The sequence below is a fragment of the Hypanus sabinus genome, chromosome X1, assembly GCF_030144855.1.
Source record: "Hypanus sabinus isolate sHypSab1 chromosome X1, sHypSab1.hap1, whole genome shotgun sequence".
NCBI classification, from domain to species: domain Eukaryota; kingdom Metazoa; phylum Chordata; class Chondrichthyes; order Myliobatiformes; family Dasyatidae; genus Hypanus; species Hypanus sabinus.
The window spans coordinates 8,308,293-8,332,122 of record NC_082738.1 but is presented as its reverse complement, the minus strand read 5'-3'; the positions used below and the strand labels follow the sequence as shown (position 1 = coordinate 8,332,122).

The 23,830-nt window shown below is 39.8% G+C and overlaps 1 protein-coding gene across 2 annotated transcripts in view; it reads right to left on the bottom strand.

Moving 5' to 3' along the window:
* Positions 1–7,232: 7,232 nt before the first annotated feature.
* LOC132384556 (tRNA N(3)-methylcytidine methyltransferase METTL2-like) overlaps positions 7,233–23,830 on the bottom strand; it is a 30,161-nt gene continuing 13,563 nt past the window's right edge. The window contains exons 5-10 of one of the 2 annotated variants that reach the window (XM_059955727.1): positions 22,194–22,254; positions 14,811–14,950; positions 14,317–14,423; positions 14,158–14,223; positions 12,664–12,874; positions 7,233–7,351 (exon numbers count right to left, since the gene is read on the bottom strand). In XM_059955727.1, the coding sequence (XP_059811710.1) occupies positions 12,711–12,874; positions 14,158–14,223; positions 14,317–14,423; positions 14,811–14,950; positions 22,194–22,254 (538 nt within the window). In that variant the 3' untranslated portion in view covers positions 7,233–7,351; positions 12,664–12,710. Of the gene's footprint in view, positions 12,875–14,157; positions 14,224–14,316; positions 14,424–14,810; positions 14,951–22,193; positions 22,255–23,830 lie in introns of both variants that reach the window. The other variant, XM_059955726.1, reaches the window with a different exon arrangement.

Below are 23,830 nucleotides of genomic sequence, written 5' to 3'. Positions count from 1 at the left end.
AAAAGCTGAGATGTCAGCAGTTCACAAGTATTCATCCCCCTTTGCTCAGTACTTAGTTAAGCCACCTCTTACAGCCAGTAGTCTTTTTGTCTATATAGGCTTTGCACAACATGATGGAGCAAGATTTGCCCATTCCTCCTTGCAAAATTGCTCAAGCTGTGTCAGGTTATTTGGGGAGTTGGGGAACAACAGTCTTGAGGTCTTAAGGTCAGGACCCTGACTGGGCCGCCCAAGGATATCAATTTTCTTCATTTGAAGCCACTCCATGGTTGCTGTGGTAGTGTGCTTTGGATTGCTGTCATGCTGAAAAACGAACTTCCTCCCCTCTTTAATCTTTCTGACAGAGGATAGCAGGTTTTATCCAGGATCTCTCTGCATTTACCAGCACTCATCTTCTCATCAATCGTGACCAGATTTCTTTGTCCTACTGCTAAAAGGCATCCCCATAGCATGATGCTACCTCAACCATACTTTACAGTAGGGGTGGTGTTACCTGGCACATGTGCCATTCAGTTCAAGAGCAAGAAGTTCCACTTTAGTCTACAGTATCTTCTAAGCGATGCTTTGCAAAGTCTTTACGGTCAAGGATAAGCTTTTTTTAGTGGTACATGTGGCGTAAATTTAATACTGTGCATCAGCCAGGTAACACCATACTGTTCAGCTCTATTCACTAAAAAGAAGCATATGGAGATTATTGACTTCAAGAATGGATATGTTGACAGTCTGAGGCATGTAAGTATTAAGAAGGTGGAGGTGTTACATGTCTTGAAATACATACTGTAAGGGTGCATGAAGCCTCAGTACTGGATGAAGTCTATCTCAGAATACGATGGGAAGCAAGGGAGGAGATTGCTGGGTCCCTGATGGAGTTTTTTTGCACCTCCGTTAGTCACAGTTGAGGTACCAGGAGACTGGAGGAAAGCTGATGTTCTCTACATTTATTTAAGAAACTCAACAATAAGAAACAAGGGAACTAAGATCAGTGAGTCTTATGTCAGGGAAATTATTGGAGAAAATTCTAAAGGACAGGATTTATGTACAATTAGAAAGGTAGAGACAGCCAATGTGGCTTTGTGCAGGGGAAATCCTGTCTCACTAATTTGACTGAGTTCTTTGAGGAGTTAACAAAGGAAATTAATGATGACAGAGCAGTGGATATTGACTTTAGTAAGGCATTTAGCATGGTTGGCTGGCCCAAAGGTTAAGGTATGCAGGATTCAAGGCAAGCTAGCTAACTGGATCCTTAGTTGATTTTGGGAATATGAGGCAGAGGATGGAAGTGGCAGAAGGACGCTTTGTTGATTGGAAGTCTGTCACTAGTGATGCACTGCAGGGATTAGTGCTGGGACTTATGTTGTTTCTGACATATTAATGACATGTGTATGAACACAGTACATAGATTAGTGAATTTGTAGATAGCATGTAAAAGGTGGTGCTGTGGTTAGTGAGAAAGGGTTTATGAGGCTACAACAGGATGCAGACCAGACAAAAAGTTGGGCAGAGCATTAGTAGATGGAACTTAATCCTGACTGCTGTGAAGTAATACATTTTGGGAGGTCAGATTTGGACGAGAGCATGTACAGCAAATGATAGAGCACAAAGGAATGTAAATAAACAGAGAGATCTTGGAGCTCAAGTTCACAGTATCCTGAAAGTAGCCATGTGAGTGGGCAAGTGGTGAAGGTATATGCATGCTTGCCTCTATAGGTTGGGGTGTTGTAACTTTTTAATAAAACATTGGTTAGGCCACAGTTGTAGAATATTATGCACATTATTCTGATTATGGGACGTGGTTGCAGTGGAGAGTAGATTCACCAGGATATTTCCTGGATTGGAGATTTTTAGTTATGAAGAGAGATTGAATATGCTGGGTTTGTTAATTCTGGAGCTAAGGAGGCTGAAGTGTGACCTGATGCAAGCTTATAAGATTATCAGCAGCTTGGATAGGGTATGTAGTCAAATCTATTTCCTATAATCGAGGTACATGAAACAAAAGGGCATTATTGGTTTACGCAAGGCGACACAGTAGTGTAACACTATGAAAGCACCGGCAACCCAGGTTCAATTCTGCTGCTGGCTGTAAGGAGTTTGTATGTGCTTCCACGTTCCAAAACCATATGGGTTAGTAGGTTATTTAGTCACATGGGTGTAATTGGGCATGTTGGACCAGATGGGCCTGTAACTGTGCTGTATCTCTAAGTATAACTAAATTTCAGGTGAGAAAGCAGCTCTAAAGTATTAAGTATTTTACACAGAGGGTAGTTGATATCTGGAACTCATTGCCAGAGGATGCAGTGGAATCAAATACAATAAATAAGTTTACAGGGGCATTTAGACAGACACTTACATAGACAAGACATTGAATGATACAAGTCTAATGCAAGCAAATGACGCAGATTGGTAAAAAGGTCAGCATAGACTGATGGGATGAAGGGTCTGTTTAAGTGCTGTAGTTCTATGACTCTATGATACTTGAATAGCCTGCTAGCAGATTAGTGGAGCTTTACTGTATTAATAAATCAGGGTGCTCAGGTAAAGATGGCTGGGTAAAATTCCAATTGCACCATGTGTTCTGCCAATGATCCTATATCTGTCCCTCAAATCACACCCAGAACAAGTTCTCACACAGCTGTTCACATGACTTGGCTTCACTCAGATTGGGTTTAAACACAATAACAATAAAATATAGAATAAATATAGCCATTTCATCAAACAAGTGACACGAGGAATGTGACAGAAGAGTCTCTAATTGTCTGGATAGGAAAAGCTCCAACACTCTAGAAATTTAACAGCACTCAGAAACAGAATCAGGTTTAATATTCCTGGCATATGTCATGTGAAATATGTTGTTATGTGGCAGCAGTACATTGCAATACATCATAATAAAAACAGTAAATTACAGTAAGTATATATATTTGTAGTGCAAAAAGAGAGAAAAAAAGGTAGTGAAATAGTGTTCACGGGTTCAATGTCCATTATGAAATCTGATGGCAGAGGGGAAGAAACTGTTCCTCAGTTATTGAGCGTGTGCCTTCAGGCTTCTGTACCTCCTCCCTGATGGTAGCAATAAGACAGGGGCATGTTCTGGGTGATGGGGGTCCTTAATGATGAATGGTGCCTTTCTGAACTGATTGGAAAAGAACACTTTTCCAAGTGTTGGAATTTCTGGAAGCAATTTGGAAGGCACAGGATATATACATCCCAAAGAGGAAGAAGTATTCTAAAGGAAAGATGACAGAACTGTGGCTAACAAGAGAAGTCAAAGCCAACATAAAAGCCAAAGAAAGGAAAAAAAAAATAGTGGGAAGTTAGAGATTGGGAAGCTTTTGAAATCCAACAGAATGCAACTAAAAAAAAGTCATTAAGAAGGTAAAGATGGAATACAAAAGAAAGCTAGCCAATAATATTAAAGAGGATACTAAAATTTTCTTCAGATACATAAAAGGTAAAAGAGCGGCAAGAGTAGATAGCAGACCACTGGGAAATGATGCTGGAGAGGTAGTAATGGGGGAACTGAATAAGCATTGTATTTTGCATCAGTCTTCATGGTGGAAGACACTAGCACTATAGTGGAAGTTCCAGGTATCAAGGGGCATGAAGTGTGTGAAGTTATTATTACTAGAGAGAAAGTTCTTGGGAAACTGAAAGGTCTGAACGTAGATAAGTCACTGGACCAGATGGTGTACATCCCATTGTTCTGAAAGAGGTGGCTGAAGAGATTGTGGAGGCATTAGTAATGATCTTTCAAGAATCGTTAGATTCTGGAATGGTTCTGGAAGACTAGGAAAATGCAAAAGCCATTCCACTCTTCAGGGGAAAGAGGCAGAAGAAAGAAAACAATAGGCCAGTTAGTCTGACTTCAGTGGTTGAGAAGGTGTTGGGAGTTCAATTATTAAGGATGAGGTCTCAGGGTACTTGGAGGACATGACAAAATTGTCAGCATGGTTTCCTCAAGGGAAAATCTTGCCTGACAAATCTGTTAGAATTCCTTTAAGTTACAAGCAGGATAGACAAAGGAAAATCGGTTGACGTTGTGTACTTGGATTTTCAGATGGCCTTTGATGTCACACATGAGGCTGCTTAACAAGCTACGAGCCCATGGTATTACAGGATAGATCCTAGCATGGATAAAGCAGTGGCTAATTGGCAGGAGGCAAAGTGTGGAAACAAATGGAATCTTTTCTGCTTTGTTGCCAGTGACTAGTGGTGTTCTACAGGTCTGTGTTGGGACTGATACTTTTTATGTTATATGTCAATGATTTGGATGATGGAACTGATGGCTTTGTCAAAAAGTTTGCAGACAATATGAAGATAGGTGGAGGGGCAGGTAGTTTTGAGGAAGTAGACTGGCTACAGGAGGACTTAGACAGATTAGGAGAATGGGCATAGACATGGCAGCTGGAATACAGTGTCAGGAAGTGTATGGTCAAGTTCTTTGGTGGAAGAAATGAAAGAGTTGACTATTTTCTAAATGGAAAGAAAATGCAAAAAACTGAGGTGCAAAGGGACTTGGGAGTACTTGTGCAAGATTCCCTAAAGTTTAGTTTTCAGGTTGAGTCTGTGGTGAGGAAGGCAAATGTGGTGTTAGCATTAATTTCAAGAGAACTAGAATATAAAAGCAAGGATGTAATATTGAAAGTTTATAAAGCACTGGTGAGCTCTCACTTGGAGTACTGTGAGCAGTTTTAGGACCCTTATCTTAGAAAGGATGTGCTGAAATTGGAGAGGGTGCAAAGGAGGTTCACGAAAATGATTCCAGTATTGAATGGCTTGTCATATGAAGAGCGTCTGATGGCTCTGGGCTGTATTCACAAGAGTTCAGAAGAATGAGGGGTGATCTCATTGAAACCTATTGAATGGTGAAAGGCCCTGATAGAGTGGATGTGGAGAGGATGTTTCCCATGGTGGGAGAGTCTAAGACCAGAGGAGACAGCCTCAGAATAGAGAAGAGTCCTTTTAGTATTGAGATAGGGAGGAATTTCTTTAGCCAGAGAGTGGTGAATCTGTGGAATTCTTTACCACAGGCAACTGTGCAGGCCAAGTCTTTATGTACATTTAAGACAGAGGTTGATAGATTCTTGATTGGTCAGGGCATGAAGAGATACAGGGAGAAGGCAGGAAATTGGGGCTGAGAGGGAAAGTGGATCAGCCACGATGAAATGCCCCAATTATGCTCCTATATCTCATGGTTTGTTCATTGTTCGTTCGTTATGTGCCATGTGGTATAGCGTCGGTGATCTTGGTCTCTCCAGGACCACGATTGTTCTTGGCAAATTTTTCTACAGAAGTGGTTTGCCATTGCCTTCTTCTGGGCAGTGTCTTTACCAGACAAGTTACCCCAGCCATTATCAATACTCTTCAGCGATTGCCTGGTGTCAGTGGTTGGAAAACCAGGACTTCTGATATGCACCAGCTGCTCATACAGCCATTTACCATCAGCTCCCTTGGTTTCACATGACTCTGATTGTGGGGGGGGGGGTGGTTGGGGAGTGGGAGAGGAGGGGGCTAAGCAGATGCCACACCTTGTCCAAGGGTGACCTGCAGGCTAGTGGAGGGAAGGAGTACCTTATACTTCCTTTGGTAGAGAGATCTCCACCCCAGTACCCATTGGTTTGTAGACTTCCCAAACAGAATTCAAGATGCTGTTTCTTCTAGTTTGTGTGCTTAATGGAGAGATAATTTGGCTTGGGAATGGGGAGGAGAATTAAATTGGTTGGCAGCTAGGAATTCCAGGAGGCCACTCTACCAAAAGATGAGCCACATAACTGCTTTGGTTCTAATGTACTCTGGTAGCTATGGCATTTACTTGCATGATCTTGTCTGGGCTGACTGTTCAGTTACAGTCAATCAAAAGAATATGGCAGCGTACACTGAATTAATTTCTATGTCAATAACTATTATGAAATATTACAGTTTGATAGTACTCTAGTAGTTTTGGTAGTGTTCTAGTTTGTTCTGTATTTTATTTAAATAACAATTTGTTACTCAGTTTGTCTTTTTTTAAAAACTACCTTTTTAACTATTTCCATGAAACTTCGACTAATTAGAGCATCCACATAATTGAGCCTAAATGTACTGGTCCTGATGTGGCCCGATTAACTGTAATCCACTGTATACCAATGATTTATCCCAGTGGACCAATTGCTATACGTCCAAGTTTGCTGATGATACTAAATTAGATGAGATGGTGAGTGTGAAGGAGGATGTAAACAGGCAGAGTGGAGTGAGTGGGCAGGACGTGGCAGATGCAATATGTGAAAAAAATGGACCTGTCCAATTTGAAAAGGAGAATACCTGTAAATGGCGAGAAATCGGGTAGTGCTGATGAGTGGAGACTAGAGTGTAGCTGTACACAAGTCACTGCAGGTCGACCAGCAAAGCTACTGTGAGGGGGGGAGATGACTCAAGAGCTAGTACTGCCGGTTCACAGCTACAGGGACCCAGGTACAACCTGACCTCAGCTGCAGTATTTGTACAGCTTCCACATAGCTTTGTCTGGAACCCAGAGTGCTGATAGGTTAACTGCCTCTAGTGCAGCTTTGTCAAAAATGGCAAGTTGGTGAGCATGAGAAATAGTCTTCAGGGCGGTAGGGGAATGACATGGGTTTGCTCTGTGTGAGCTGGCAGACTTAATGGGCTGAATAGCCACTTTTTCTGCTACATTGATTGTCCAAAGGTGCAAGACACACTCAAGTGGGCAATTGGTATGCCAACTTTAGAACAGAATGTCTAGGTTACAGGACTGTGAAAGACTTATTGCTGTTGTACAAGGCTCTGGTGAGAGTTCATCTGAAGTTTTGTGTACAGTTATTTCCTTACCGTAAGTGCCCTAGGAGTGGAGCGAGGATTCTCTCGACTGGATCCAGGGCTGTCAGATTTGCTGCATAGGTAGTACTTCAGTAGACCAGAGGTTAGACGAATCAGACACCTCATGGAATCTTAGAAAGTCATTAAAGGGCCTGAATCATTGGATGTGGGAAAGCTGCTCCCTCTGACACAGCACTCATAGAACAAATGAACAGGCACAGTTTGAGAATCAGGGATGGACAAATCAGGAAGGGTGATGAGCTTTTGGAATTCTACTATCCAGATGGCTCCAGAAGCTCAATTACTATGTTCATTTGAAGAACCATGAATTTCTGAATATTAAGGGAATCAAGGAATATTGTGATAGCACTGGAAATGGCACTGAGCTAAGGCCAACCACAATTGGATGAGTGGCAGGTTTGGGTCAAATTTCAAAGTAAAATTTATTATCAGAGTACATACATGTTACCACATACAACCTCGAGATTCTTTTTCTTCTCAAAGCACTGGATGACAATCTCTTGTTTGTTTCTCACGCAGATCACTGGATAACAATGGAATTATATAAATTAAATATATTTATTGAATTAACTACAAGCACTGAAAACACATTTAAAAACTCTTGCCTTTGTTCTCAAATCTGCCCTCTTACGGTACACTAGCCATGAGGTGTTTGGCACACTTGCACAACAGCACCTGTTGTGAGATGATCTGGAGAGGCACTCAGCCGTAGGGTGGGAAGGTACTCCTGATCCGGCAGTGTCTGAATACACTACACTGTGTGCAATGTTCCCCCTGAATTTTAGTAGTGTGCTCAAAAACCTTATGTTGTGCAAGTTTTTTTCCTGTGACAAAAGTATGTGCGCACTGAATGCACACATGGCACATTTTATATAGGTTTACAAAATATTTGACATAAAACTGTACAGAACAACAACAAAATAACATACATATTTAAGTCGCTCAGTTATCTTTTCCTCTCTCCTGGCTTCGACATTTACCCATTCTTTGTAAGCTCTATCTAGACTAATAGAACTTCCATCCAATTGATAGCTTTTGATTCTCATTAACATATCCAAATGACATTCACCTAAACGGTTTCTCAGCTTATTTTTGAGTTGATTCATTAGGCTAAAACTTCGTTCACAATCCGCACTAGACACAAGAAAGGTTCCTCCAATGTCCATCAACTGTGCAAGTTTGCAAAACTGTTCATCTACAAATGCCACCATTTGAGCAAAGTTTGAAATGAGTTTGGTTTTAATTTTTTCTTGCACGGAAAATTTGAAATCTTTAAACTGTCTAATTATTACAGTTTTTTCAGCTAGAAAATCATGATATTTTAGACATAAGGCATTAACTTGTTCATTGCCAAATGTGAAGTCACAATCTGCAATTGCGGAGAAATCAAAAGCTGACCATTCTTGTACCTCATCTTCAGGAAACCTTTGTTCTAAGTGAACACAAAGACTATTTATAAAAGTCAACAGCGAACTTGTTTCTACTGTGACGTTTTCTTCACATTGTTGGCTTTGCAAAACTTTAAACAAATTTGCAGCTCTTTTGTGCTTTACGCCCTTCGCTTCTTTTGAATTCAACATAGTGAAACAGATCTTTGTAAACTTTACAATATGAACACTGTCCACTAAAGATGGCTGCTGCCGTGATGCAGCTGTACAAACCGGAACAGGAAAGGTGAGGTGATGTAAATTAGTGACGTGCATTGTGGTATTTGAAAAACTGACTAACTAGTTAACAGAAACATTTAGCTAACAGATTATTTTCAATAAGTATAATTATTAATTACTACATTATTTTAGGTTCTTTCTTTAATTTCCCAGTTTAGTTTTTTTTCAGGATATAAGCTCAACTTACATAAAAGTGAGCTATTTCCTTTAAATGATCTAATGTCATCAAATGCCAAATTTCCATTCCAAGTTGTTACAAGTCAATTTACATATCTAGGTGTAACAATTACTAAAAACTTCAAGAATTTATTTAAAGAAAACTTAAACCCCTTATTGAATTACGTGAAAAAGACGCTTTCTAAATGGTCCCCTCTTTCTTTATCCCTAATTGGCCGAATTAATACAATTAAAATGAAGATTCTTCCTAAATTTTTATATCTTTTTCAGGCTTAACCTATTTTTATTCCTAAGACCTACTTTGATTCTTTACATTCAATTTTAACATCTTATATTTGGAATAATAAACAAGCTTGCTTAAGTAAAGTTTACCTACAAAGAAATAAAGAGATGGGTGGATTAGCCTTACCCAATTTTAGGTTTTACTATTGGGCTGCCAATATAAGGAATTTTACTTTTTGGTCCTGTTATATTTATCGCAAAGATTGCCCATCATGGGTTTCCTTAGAAGTTAATTCTGTAAAAAAATCCTCTATTGTCTCTCTTCTTGGATCATACTCTTCTTTTTCAGCAAATAAAACAACAGACAACATAATTTTTAAGCAAAGTTTAAGGATCTGGTCTCAATTTAGAATTTTTTGGTTTAGCGTATTTTTCATTATCATCTCCCATTCTCCTTAATTTTTTTTTATCCCTTCCATGACTGACAAAGTCTTTAAGGATTGGGATGAACTAGGTATTAAGTGTTTTTAGGACCTGTTTATCTCAGGATCTCTTGCTTCATTTGACCAACTGTCAACTAAATTTGCACTGCCAAAAACAAATTTTTACAGATATCCTCAAATTAGAGATTTCTTACGTTCCCAATTAACTACTTTTCCTATAGGTCCTGATAAAAATTTACTGGACGATCTTTTAAATTTAAAACCTTTTGTTAATGGTTCTATTACCGGTATCTATAACTTGTTGATTGATTCTAGACAAGACTTTTTAGATAAAATAAAAAAAGCTTGGGAGGATGACCTAATTGTCAGATTTCTGATGAAAGATAGAATAAAATTCTTAAAAGGGTTAATAAATCATCTTCTGTGCCCGTCATTCTCTTCTACAATTTAAAGTGGTTCATAGAGCTTACATTTCTAAACAAAAGCTGTCTAGTTTTTATCCGAACATTTCTCCACTTTGTAATAAATGCAACTCTGCTGATGCCTCTTTAATTCCTTATGTTTTGGTTTTGCCCTAAAATTGAAAAGTTTTGCTGGGAAGTATTCCATACCTTCTCACAACATTTTAGGGTCCAACTTTACCCAAATCCCCTTACCGCCTTGTTTGGTATTATCGCAAATGAAGATATAACTTTAAATACTCCTAAACTCCAGGTTTTAGTTTTTACCTCTCTTTTAGCAAGGACAGCAATCTTGCTTAGATGGAAGGAGTCTACCCCTCCTACACATCTTCAATGGCTATGTGATGTTATGTCTTATTTAAATTTAGAAAAGATCCGCTGCTCAGTCTTAAATTCAAAACAATCTTTTTATGAAATCTGAGGACCTTTCCTAAATTACTTTTCCAATTTATAAAGTTTAACAGTGCACAGACTTTTAAGTATATTTCTATCTTCTCTTCTTAAGCGAATATGTTTTTTTCTCTAATTATCCATTATCACCCATCAGCTTTTTTCTTTGGTAGTTGGTAGGGGGTTGACTTTTTTATTTAAAAAATTTCTTTTATGATGTATCTTTAAATTTTTGATTACAGAGTGGTATACCTTTATATGTTATGCTATAACATTTTGATCAATTTTATTACAATATATGAATGTACACAATTTATGTTGAGATGTATCTATGTGCTGCACTCTGTAAATCTTGTTTTTTCTTCTGAATAAATATTGTAAAAAGAAAAGGTAACTAACCTTTTGTGTGCTGGTTGAAAAACGTGTGTGTGCATGTGCATAGCTTAGAGGGAACACAGATTGTGTGCCATCCTTTTTCTACAGTTAAACGCTACCCCCTTCTGCAATTTGTGCTATTTTTACACAGAGCATGATTCCCTGTTTTGCCAGTACCAAGTGTAGCACCTTCACCGGGCTTTTATGCAAACTTGTCTTGTTAGCCGGCCCTGCAAACAGTCACAGGATTCACCGGTGAGAAAACCACCATTCATAAACAATAGGCGTCTAAGGCCAGTGTGATTTGGGGTTCAACCAAACAGGAATGCGGTGATGTTTTGATTAAAGAAACCTCGATTTGAGCGAATGCTGTGTAAATACTGCCCATATACAATTGTCAGTTGGCAAGAAATAACATCATACACTACATAAATTTATAAAGAAAGTATTTTTACAAGTTTCAGCTTTATCAAACAGTTAGTAGGGAAAAGGAAAAAAAAATAAAAAGGGCCCATTTCAGTTAACCCAGACCAAACTTGTAAATGAAGTTGGAGCTCATCTTGAAGTTGTCATCTTACTCATGCGCTGCACCCATGGTCTGTGTGAAAGCACACACCACATTCTGAATGTCGCTCAAAGTCCATCTCAAGCAAATGGGCTCTCTCAGGAATACTGGCCATTCATCTGGACAAAACACTATGTGCAACAGGGACGCCCCTTCTCGTGGCAGCCTCGGCCATCTTCCCTCCTGTCCTCTCTGCAGCTCCTGCCAAAAAGACCACGCGAACTACACTGTCCGTCACATCTCACCTCACCCAGCTCTCTCTGGAAACTTCTCTCAATTCCACCACCCTGATTGGCTGACACAACATTCCCAAGTTGAACATCATATAGCCCCTTACCTTTTAGTTGAAACCAAAACATTCTAAAGCAGAACACACTGCTTTACAGGACTTCTAAAATGGAATACCTACAGCATAGCAGTAAAAATCTGAACCAGGGCGTTACAAGAGCATTGAGGTGAACTGGTCCCAGTGCATCTGAAACTGATTGGTGGGACGTGTGCAAGTAGGCAACATAATTCTTGTTAAAGCCCCACCCATCAACACTTCTATAGTGAAGGGACACTGCTGCTAATACCCACGTATCAATAGCCGATAATATTGAGGTTTAACATATGGAATTAGGTACCAGTGGGTAGAGAATGAGGCTCAACATACAGTATTTGGCTTCTATTCCTGAATACAAGCCTGAGGCGTGTTTGGATCCAAATATCCAACACGATATAAGGCTGATTCACATAACTCCTTTCACACTGTTGGGTGTAATTAAAAAATAAATGGAAACAACTTTAAAATCAAGGGTAACCTATTGAGGAGTGAAAGCATTTCTTCACTCAGAGGGTTCTAGTGATTTGGATCTCTCTGCTCCAGAAATTTTAGGATACTGGGATAACTGGAATTTTCAAAATATTTTGATGGAACTTTTGTTAATATGGGCACCACGACAGCATAGTGGTTTGCATGACGCTATTACAGCCCAGGGTGTTAGAGTTCAGAGTTTAATCCTGGCGTCTTCTGTTAGTAGACTCTGTACAAAACCCAAAACCATGCAAAACCCTGCAGAATGGGTGGGTTTTCTCTGGGTGCTACGGTTTCCTCCCACAGTCCAAAGATGTACCAGGTAGGTTAATTGGTCATTGTAAATTATCCTGTGATTGGATTAGGGCTAAATTGGGCTGGCTGGGGATTGCTGGACAGTGCAGCTCAAAGGGCCTGCTCAGTGTTGCATTGGTAAATAAAATAAAAATCAAGGATCTAATTGAATGGCATACCAGACTTGAGGAGCTGAATTTACATAGTCCCTGTTCCATTGGTGGGGGGGGGGGGGGGGGTTGGTATTGGGAAGTAAGAATGAACAAGTTTTAATGGCTGAGATAAGAGGGAGGAGAGGAGAGATAAAGTCTGGTCTGTAGATTTTATACAGTATTAAAAGGAAACATCCAAGTGTGAAAATGATTACTGCAACCTCCAGGGCACTGAATATAAACTGACCACACTACAGTGCTTTGAAGCGTTAGAGGTGGAATAGGAGGTTCACCTCACATCTGCATCAACTATAGTGACCGGTCAAGATCCCAATTCGGTTCAGTGCGGGAATCTTTCTTCTCCTGAGAAGGGTTTGCGATACTTGCACTGGATCCAGACCCGATACATGGTCAGCTGCTTCCCCCGGTTGACCTGTAAACGGCGATCCACCATGTTCTGGACTTTCTTTAGACCAGCAGATGTGAAGAGCTCATCCAGTTCTCCTGGGTGATTACAGTGGCACCAGTTAGTTGAGGAGAAGCTTCTCAGGCACATTTTAAGCAAACTCCAGTTACTGACAAATCTTCCAAATATTATAAACAGTACCATAGAAATGTACAATGTCCAGTGTTCATTCAATGTCTTTGCTAGAATGATTCAAAATAAGCCTATTGCCACATTCTATCACTGTGGATTGTGTGCAAGTCTGCAGTACCAGCAACCCAGGTTCAATTCCCACCACTGTCTGTAAGGAGTTTGTATATTCTCCCCATGGAATGTGTGTATTTCCTCCAGGTGCTCTGGTTTCCTCACACAATGCAAAGATATACTGGCTGGTAGATTAATTGGTCATTGTACATTGTCCAGTGATCAGGCTAGGGTTAAATCGGGAATTGCTGGGCAGCACGGCTTGAAAGGCCGAAAGGGCCTACTCCACACTATATCTCAATAAATTAAAAAAAAAGAAAGCAGCCAACATAGTCAAGGACTTTGCTCACTCTGGTGAGCTTATATCCCACTGTTATCAGATGCGTGATCGGACCTCTCATTTGCTAAAAGATGGACTCTTGATCTCCCAATCTACCTCATCATGGCCCTTGCACTTTTTGTCTACCTGCACTCTACTTTCTTTGGAACTGTAACTGTACATTCTGCATTGTTTTTCTCCCTTTACTACCACAATGTACTTATGAATGGTATGATCCAACTGGATGGCCCAGAAAAGCTTTTTGCTGGATCGCAGTAGATGTGACTATAATAAACTAATGCCAAAAGTAAAATTCAAGAAATAAATACATCTACCTGTTCAAGTGATGTTGGCTGAGCAATAAATATTGGCCAAGAAGTCAAGGACCTAACACCATTATCAAGCACAGAGGAGCTATTCTGGAGCCCTGGACAACACTTAACCCCAGACGGATGTCTAGAAACAGATTATCTGCTCATTATCATATTAATCATGGGATCCTACTGTATGTTAATTGGCTGCTGTGCTTCCAACAACAGTCACTACATTTTAATACAAAAGTACTTGGTCAGCTCTAAACATTTTAGTCTGGCCTGAGCCAGTCTTGAATAATTTCCTTCTATGTCTGAATTGAATAGACAATCTGCTTATTATAATGCAGTATAAGAATTGTAGGCAAAGATCAGGCCAATTTGGCATACTAAATATAATAAAGATCAACCAGAAACTGCAGGTCGAATCACTGGGACACCTTCAACTAAAGACCCAAACTCATTTTATATAAAGCTACAAATCGAACTAAAAACATTTTACGTGTACCTGATGTGAAAAAATAAACTCTTGTCCCATCTCCTCGAACATAGAAATTTTCAGAAAGGCAGCGACCTATAATTAGAGAAGGCACAATAACATAGGTTCATTTCAATAGCAACCTAATCCAATATCAATTCATGAGGAGTACCATCTCAGAGTACTTACCTTTCTTAAATCGAAGCTGTGCCATGTCATATCGTCCGTAGTCCCTGAAGAGAATCATTCCTCCTGGCTTTAGGAGTTGACTCAGTCTCTTAATAACGGCTTGCATTCTGCAGAAAAGGGGAACAAGAGAGAGCGTTCAAGGGGGAAAGGAACATTGATATGGACAGAGACAGGACAATGGGAGCCAGGGTGAATGCATGAAGGAGAGGTGGGAAGCAGGCAGAAGGGAGTAGGTAAACGAGTAGAAAATGAAAAGAAGAGAAAGAAAAAAGGGTCAGTGTGAGAGAAAGATGAAAGATGCAAAACTGTGAGATTAGAAACATTTGGCCAACTCACCTCAATCAGTGACACGGTTTTGGATTCCTGATGTGGTCCATGACTACTATGCTATGTTTAATACACAGTTCAAGACATTGGCACTATGCACAAAGTCCACAGTACTGTCTTGCAAAAATGGTAGCCATACTTTACAAGATTAAGGAAAATGTACTTACTTATATGGATGTATTGCTGAGAGTACAAATATGAGGATAATGATGTCCAGGCTTTGGTCTGGCATTGGATAACTGGCCTCTGTATCACACAGATCATGGACAAATGCAAAGCATCGAGAGCTGTCATAACCAGAGTTCGACTAAAAACAGAACAAGAGAGTCTTTATGCTACTTGTACACTGGCACAGGGCACCAGATCCCAGTCAAGTGATTTAGTTCAACTTTGTTTACAGACAAACTAAATTGCAAGAGGTACATAAACTTAAAGGATAATGATGTCATGTGACTTAGAGCTTACAGTAGCTTTTAATAGCGGGTCAGCCCCACGTCCCCATTTTGTGAGGATTTGTCCATATGGCCCACTTTCTGTGACCATCATTAAATCAGTATCCACCACCGTTATATACAATGCACTTTAAATCCCATAAAACACATTTTCCACTTCTCATCTGTGTTTGCTTTTGCTAATCAACTGAAGTCTATATTCCCTGGGGAGAGATTCTTCAGCTGCTACTAAGTTTCTCTTTCTGCAATCCATTGACAACATTCCAACAATTTTATTCAATCACAGCTCCAAGCTTCAACTGTACATCCCTGAGACCATAAAACATCTTCGTTCCCTTTCAAAGTGTTCAAACCACCAAACCTTGGACTTCCAGATTCTGCAGTAAACTCCAGCAGGAGCCAAACTTAACTTTTCAGAAAGGTTTAACATTACTTGTGCATTCTTTGCTGACTATTAAAGCAGCCCAGGATTGCGTGTGTTTAACAACTTTGGTAAACTCTGCAGAGTTTGGCACAACCTTCCCATTTTTTCCCCTTTTCTTCCACTCCCTTTATAATTGTACCAATGATCATGTTTTACTTTGTTTCATTCTTTGCATTAGGATAGTACTGCTATGAAGGAAATTTCCATAATGCAGATTGGATATAACATGATTGATGAATTAGAGAAAACTTTTTATATAATGCAAACTAAATTGGTTTTAATACGATTTTGATCAGGAAATCAACAACCAGTTACCGTAAGTTCCGGACTATAAGCCGCTACTTTTTTCCCATGCTTTCAACACTGCGGCCTATACTACGTTGTGGCTAATGTATGTTTTTTTTTCATGCCGCCAAAAACATTTTGCCTCGTAACAGTAGACCAATAAAATTGATGAGTAGTTCACAGAGGTCCAATGAAATTGTACGATAAATCAAGCGCACTTTCACAATTAAATTATTGTAAATCAGTCATTTGTACTCACCCTCATCAACATGGAAAACACTCGAAGAAAAGCATATGATGCAGCTTTTAAGTTAAAGGCGATCAATCTGGCGGTTGAAGAAGGAAATCGAGCTGCTGCACATAATCTTGGCATAAATGAATCGATGGTGAGACGGTGGAGACGCCAGCATGAAGAACTGAGTCAATGCAAAAAGACGACAAAAGCTTTCAGAGGTAACCATAGCAGATGGCCCGAACTTGAGAACTTTCTTGAAGACTGGGTTAACACACAGAGAGCAGGCGGCCGCGGTGTTTCCACCGTGCAAATCAGACTGAAGGCTAAAGCAATCGCCACCAAAATGAAAATCGAAGATTTTAGAGGTGGGCCATCGTGTTGTTTTAGATTTATGAGACGAAAAGGCCTGTCCGTCAGGGTACGCACGACTCTGTGTCAGCAGCTCCCTCCCGACCACGAGGAACAACTTGCTAACTTCCGCACATTCACTCAAACAAAGATAGCGGAGAATTCCATCGGGCCAGATGATATCATAAATATGGATGAAGTACCTTTGACGTTTGACCTGCCTCTCACTCGGACTGTTAATAAAAAAGGTGACTCGTCCATCACACTGAAAACAAGTGGCCATGAGAGAACGCATTTTACTTGTGTTCTGAGCTGCACAGCATCCAGACTAAAGCTTCCACCGATGGTGATTTTTTTAAGCGGCTGACAATGAAAGTTCAGTGAAAGCTGCCATCAAGAGTACAAACTCAATTCCAGCTGTGATTCCTGGGGGCACCACGAAGTATTTGCAGCCACTGGACATCAGCGTGAAACGGGCATTTAAAGTGGCGCTGCGCGTTGAGTGGGAGGCTTGGATGACAAGCGGCGAGAAATCCTTTACCAAAACAGGACACATGCAAAGAGCATCTTTAACTCAAGTCTGCCAGTGGATCCTAAATGCGTGGAGCCGTGTCACAACATCCACCATCACCAGCGTGTTTCGAAAGGCTGGACTGCTGCGTAATGAAGAGGACCACGTGTGCTCAAGTGAGAGCGACAACGAAGAGACTGAAGTGAATGACAAGATCCTGAGGTTTTATTCAATTCGGATACTGAAGGACTTTGATAGTTTTAGTGCGCAGGAGGACGATGAAGAAGGCGATCAATAACTTTTCCTGGTAGGCTGCAGTATATATATTTTTTTACCAGTCGTTAGGAGATATTGGAATGTTGTTCGTGCACTGTTCAGTAAAAAAGTATACGCAACATAATTTGTGTGTTACCGATACGTATGTATATTTAAAAGTAGCTGTGTTACAGGCACTGTTCGAAAAAAAGCATTTGCAATATGTATTTGTTTATGTTATCATACGGATTTAATTAAAGGTTAAAAAATCCTGACGTGTAATATTTTTCTGTGTAAATATCTCATATTACAACGTCGGACACCTGCGGCTTAAAATCCGGTGCGGCTTGTGCAAGTACAAAATTGATTTTCTTTCTAAAATTAGAGCGTGCGGCTTTTAATCAGGTGCGCTCTGTAGTCCGGAATCTACGGTAGTTACTCTGGGAACTGACAAGCAGAAAAATAACAGCTGTCTCAGAGAAAATTAACATTTCCATGCAACTTCCCTGTAGTAATCAGATACCGTTACTTAAGAACATGGGCTGCTAGTTTCACCAGGGTCACTGGAAAGTGACAAGCAATGACTTCTATTGATACTCACACAATAATACTGTATTATATAGTTTATATATATACAACACATGCTATTATACAGCTTCCACAGCTTTTTAACTTCTAGCTATTAAAAAAACTTTACCTTTGAAAGTCTTGCTGGAAAAATAACTTACTGGAAGTTTAAAACTCTCTAGTCCTTAACACAGCTCCCCACCCCCATTAACACAAATGTTTTTATGTGAGTATAATGGCTGCATTATAGCAGAATTGCCTTTACCTTGGAATTTTTCCCTGCTAAAACTCTGTCCAATGAACCCAACCACATCACCAGCTTTATAATTTGTTCTCATCTTTCTTATTGTTTACTATGCTTCCAAGTTTAATTTCACCTGCAAATTGAAATTATAATCCAAGTCAGCAGTGATTCAAGAAAGTTTGTTGTAAACTATACTGCAATCCGAGAAACACTGCCACAGCTATACTCCTCATTCAACTTTGTTTTTGTTGTCATTGAACTTTTCATTCTATAGGGTTCAATTCTGGTAGCAAGCCTAATAAATAGCACTTCATCTGTACATCTGTATCACTACCTCCCAAATGCATTATTATCTTCCATCCTTATTGTTACATTCCTAACAAAATCAACCAAGTTAGTACAACATGCCTTTTATAAAGAGAGTGGGAGTAATTAGATGGCCTTTACAATACTATGAAAGGCCCTGTGCTGTGTATTTATGATTACGAGACAGTCATGTGAAATTACCTGCAAATATTACTTTACATTCTTTGCCTTTAAAAGGTACCAGCGCCTCATCTGTACTCCATCAATTTGACACTTTGACAAAAGCTCATGTACCAAATAAGGTCACACACAGTGACAATCTAACAACAAAATCTGGTAATTATGTCTATCAACTGCGCCTGGAAGAGGCTGAACTGATTTTAAGCACAATTATGTTACATAAACACCAACTCACTGCATTTTGCTGGGGAAATAATAATCCTTTTATGGGGAGACTTTACTGCAACGATGTCTATAAATTGCTGTAGTTCATATAACTCTTTTAATTAGAGTTAAACAGGTTCTGCGTTAAGTAATGTCTCATTAGGTTCCATGGTATTATCAAAATCATGGCATTAAAATGCCAAAGACTTGTCTATCTCAAAGAAGGGACCAACAGAATTTCATGCAGAGAAATTTTGCAAGTAGCAGATTCAAAGAGTGGTTTGAAATAGTAGGGCGTGATAAAACACTCATTTTTTCATGTTGGTTCTATATAATACTTGAACAGTAAAAGTATGGAGGAACTAGGAAGATAAATCTGTATCATTGAACACTGTATACAGTCGGCCCTCCTTATCCGTGGGGGATTGGTTCCGGGACCTCTCGCGGATACCAAAATTCACAGATGCTCAAGTCCTTTATTCAACCTGTCTCAATGCGGTGGATCTTAGGACCCAGTGGAACCCCAGATCTTATTTAACCTGTCTCAGTGTGGTGGACATTAGGACCCGGCGACAGAGATCTGAATCTGCAGTGTTTCTGTTCATGAAAATAATCACAAACACGATTGAAATGATAAAGTGATCGGAAAGAGGTGAAATGCCATCAGTCATTGGAAAATTGTTAGGCTACGTCGATCAACGATCAGAACAATTTTAAAGGATAAAGTGAGAAAGGCTCTGCCCCGATGAAAGCTACAATTATTACTAAGCAACGCAGTGGTTTAATTATTGGGTTTTGGGGTTTTGATCCTCCACATCAACCCAGCACAGTGGAAAGCACACTCAGGAGTGATCTGTCCTGAGTCCCGAGAACTTCCGTTCCCATGCCCGGCGCTGAAACATACGTTCTTAAGTGTTTTATATGCACAGAAAGGTAAAATGTATGCTATATACTAAGACAGACGTTTGACTAACTGATGCTAAATAATACTGGATGTACTTGCTCCGACTTATTTAGTAAGAGCCCTTCCGATTTTTTTCGATCCCGATCCATGATAACCTATGCACATCCTCCCGTATACTTTAAATCATCTCTAGATTACTTATAATACCTGATACCTAGTAAATGCCATGTAAAATAGTTGTTATACTGCATTGTTTAGGGAATAATAACAAGAAAAAAAGTCTGCACATGCTTGAACAACAAGTGCTGGAAGAGCACTTCCGAGTTTTCGTGATTCAAGGTTGGTTGAATTTGCGCATGCGGAATTCGCGGATAAGGAGGGCCAACTGTAATCACAAATATTAAAACAACGATTCCCCATTGCTTTGGAAATGGTGAGCGTACTATACTTAGATTTCCACAAGACATTTGGTTTGTAATGCCAAATACAAGAGCTGAAATTTCAAGCTCTGTATATTGGAGATCACATGTTGGAGAGTTCTGAGAAGTTCTCCGTCCTTCACTGTGCTCTACTTGTCTTTGTAATGGTGAAGCAAGATTGCTGTGCTGATATGTTACAACTGAAGAACAAAAGCCCAGGTGAACCGGGGGAAGAACAAGCAACCACACGATAAAAGATGGTACATCTCTGGCATTGAGCCACTGTCCTGTTCTTAATCAGAACGAGAATAACATGACAAATAGACAATGTATGGATAGATTGAAGCAAGCAAGTCTCCTCTCCCCCTCCATCTTAACTGCATTTTACAGGAGCACCATTGAGAGCGTCCGGACAAGCTGTATCTCCATCTAGTATGGGAGCAGCTGAGCATCGGACCAGAAATCCCTACAAGGGACTGTGAGAACAGTTCAGAGGATCACAGGGGTCTCCCTACCACCCATCAGGGACATTTATCAGAAGCACGGCCCTCAGTATTATTAAGGAACCCACCCATCCATCAAGCATCCTCTTTGGCTTTCTACAATCAGGCTGGAGACCATGATCAATAAAAACAAGAATGGTTGGAATGTGAAATAGTTTCTTCCTCCAGGCCACTCGGCTTCGGAGCTCCCTACCGTATCACATTCAAAGTGTCACTGGTTAATCTGTTCAATATTTAATATTAACGCACTTTAGTTTGTTAATTATGTGTGATTCAGCTGTAGATTTTATCCATACCTTCATGTTGTCACATGTTGTTACTATTGTGCTTTACACTCTGGTTTGGAGAAACATTGTTTTTTTCTATACATTATATGGTTAAATATGTTATATATATGTATGTAGTTAAGTGACAATAAACTTGACTTGAATACTTGAATATTATGCTATCAGCTTTCAATTCAGTCCTTTTCAATGGAGTGTAAATGTTGCTTCTTTCCTGGAGATGGTGCTGTTGTACTGTTAGCAGAGTTGCCAAAAAAACTCATCTGCAGTGCCGGCTTAGAACGGGAAAAAGCCAGACACGAAATCCACCTTCCAGCCAGCCATTCCTACACCAAAAAGCAAGTGATATACTCTGTGACCAAAGGTCTAGTGACCTTCACCTACAGTCACCCAGATCACACTTATACATTCCTGGCTCACATAGCGCAGACTTGTGCAATGAACTGGTAGCCATTTTCAGTGCCAGTGATATTCCTGAGGTGATCCCAGGAACAGAATCAGACAAAAGTTTAATTTCTACACACACCCAAGATCATCTTTAATTTTGTGGTTCAACTAGATTATAAGTACTAATAGAGTCCAAGAGAGCTCTGGTAACCACTGTTAACTCTGGTGATGCATGCATTGACAGACTTAAAGATATAATCACAGTTCAGGGACTGCAAACTGTATTAATGCTAACACAGGGCTTGTGTTTATCACTTTCAACCAATTTCTCATCCCAGATGACTACCATATCATATAGATCAGATATCTTTCAGATTGCTGATAGAAAGAGTATAATTTGGGTAAATGCAAGCAGGGTTTTTCCACTGAAGTTGCGTGAGACTGCAACTAGAGGTCATGGGTTAAAGATGAAAGGTGAAATGTTTAAGGGGAAACTTCTTCACTCAGAGGGTGGTGAGAGTATAAAACAAGCTGCCAGGATAAGCAGTGGACACAATTTCAATATTTAAGAGAAGATTGGATAGATACATGGATGGTACGGGTATGGATGGCTATGGTCCGGGTGCGGGTCGATGGGAGTATGCAGTTTAAATGGTTCAGCGTGGACTAGATGGGCCAAAGGGCCTGTTTCGTGCTGTAGTCTTCTATGACTCTGTCTTTACTTGCCACACCAATATTGACAGGATATTCACTCTAAACTGTTCAAAGACCTGCTCAGCCAGTCTCAGTATGGGGCTGATAGATCTTCCCTTTAAGGTGTTTAATCTCATATTCATATTACAGTTTAAGCATATACCAGCACTAAAATCAGAAATACATTCCACTGCTGTTGTAAACTTATTATGAAGTCAATAATTAAGTTGCAAGTAGTATTTATCTGAAGGTTATGCTAAGATGACTACCCCTAGCATGAATGAATGCTCCTGAATACACTGGGCTCAGAAAGACTGACATATTGGTCAAACTGAAAGTGCAATCTCACCTTGACAAGTTCAACAGCAGTTGATGAAAAGTCACAGCAGTACACAAACAACCCTGGGTCACTGCAAACAGACAAGAGGAGAATTAGTCATTGGTACTAGTTTCTACTCAAATCTGATCAGCTGGTCCTGTTACAAGTACGCTGTTTAAAAGCTTGGGTATTTTCTCTCCATCTCTCAAATTTATTGCTAACTTGGTAATGGAACCCTACTAATTATTTCATTCATTTAACCTCAAGATTTGGGCAGTGAGGAAAGAGTCCATCTGGGTGATCTGGGACTGCTGTGTACACACTGAAGTGCATTTATATTATGTCAGGCTCATTTCATTTTGAACAGTTAGACAACTGAAGTAAGGGAACCAACTCTATTGTTTGTCCAGTTTCCTAGTGCTGGATTTGACCTTTTTTTTCAGGATAGGATATGTAACACACTCCAGGAATGACATGATACATCACCACCAAGATTCACAAATGCAAGTTACAACTAGCATCTTCACAGATGTGTGCATTGCAGTATCTGAACACAGGAAAAGAACCTTATAATCACATTTACTTGCGTGTTTGCAAATAAGATTGTTTTTTGTAGATCAATTTTTGCAACATTCCTGTTTAACATTTGAAGTGATATGATTCACACTTACAAAGAAAAAAAAATAAAGCATTAAGTACAGGAAGTCTGATACGATATTTGTGGCACACAAAAAAACCTAAAATGATTCTGTTAAAATATCATTAGGAGCTTCTTTCTCCAGATACTGAACATTCTCTTTTTACAGTGAAACTGAGACCCTGGGGGCTCTGGTGGTGCTGGACTAGTAGATTTTCTGGACTACAGGATGTTTTTCGGACTTGTACACAAATACACTTTCAATTCACTAAAAAAAAACATGTTACACAGCGGTATAATAAATGTTCCGGCATACCCTAAATTCATAGGGAACATGAGGAATGGATTAAGGGAAATGTGATTAAAGGGAATACAGGAAATGAGGCATAAGTGAGCTTAAGGGAGATGTGGGAAAGATCACCCAGTGAACTAGATGCCAAACCACCTTGACACAATGCAATACACCTACCACCAAAACAGGACTACAGTGGAGGCTATTTCCCTGACCCTACACTCATCTCTGGAGCATTCAGACGGTAAAGACACCAATGTCTACAGCTCCAAATTCAATACTATAATTCCAAGCAAACTCATCATTAAACTTTGGATCCTGGGAGTCAAAGTTCTAAGCAAATTTATTACCAAAGTACACATATGTCACCATATACTACCCTTTGTTCATTGCAGAACAAAGAACTACAATAGAATCAATGAAAAACTAAAATGAAATTAATGTCTCCCTCTAGAAACGGATCCTGGACTTTGTGACCAATGGACCACAATCAGTAAGAGTAGGCAGCAACACTGCCTGCACAATTATTCTGAATGCTGATACTCCACAAGGTTATGCACTCAGCCTCCTACTCTACTCCCTGTTCACTCATGACTGTGTGCAAAATTCTACTCTAACTCTGTCTACAAAACTGCAGATGAAACCACTGCAGTGGGCCGTATCTCAAATAATGAGTCAGAGTGCCTGTAATTGTGATATGGTTATATGGTACAGGAAGGAGACAGAACTCATTAATAA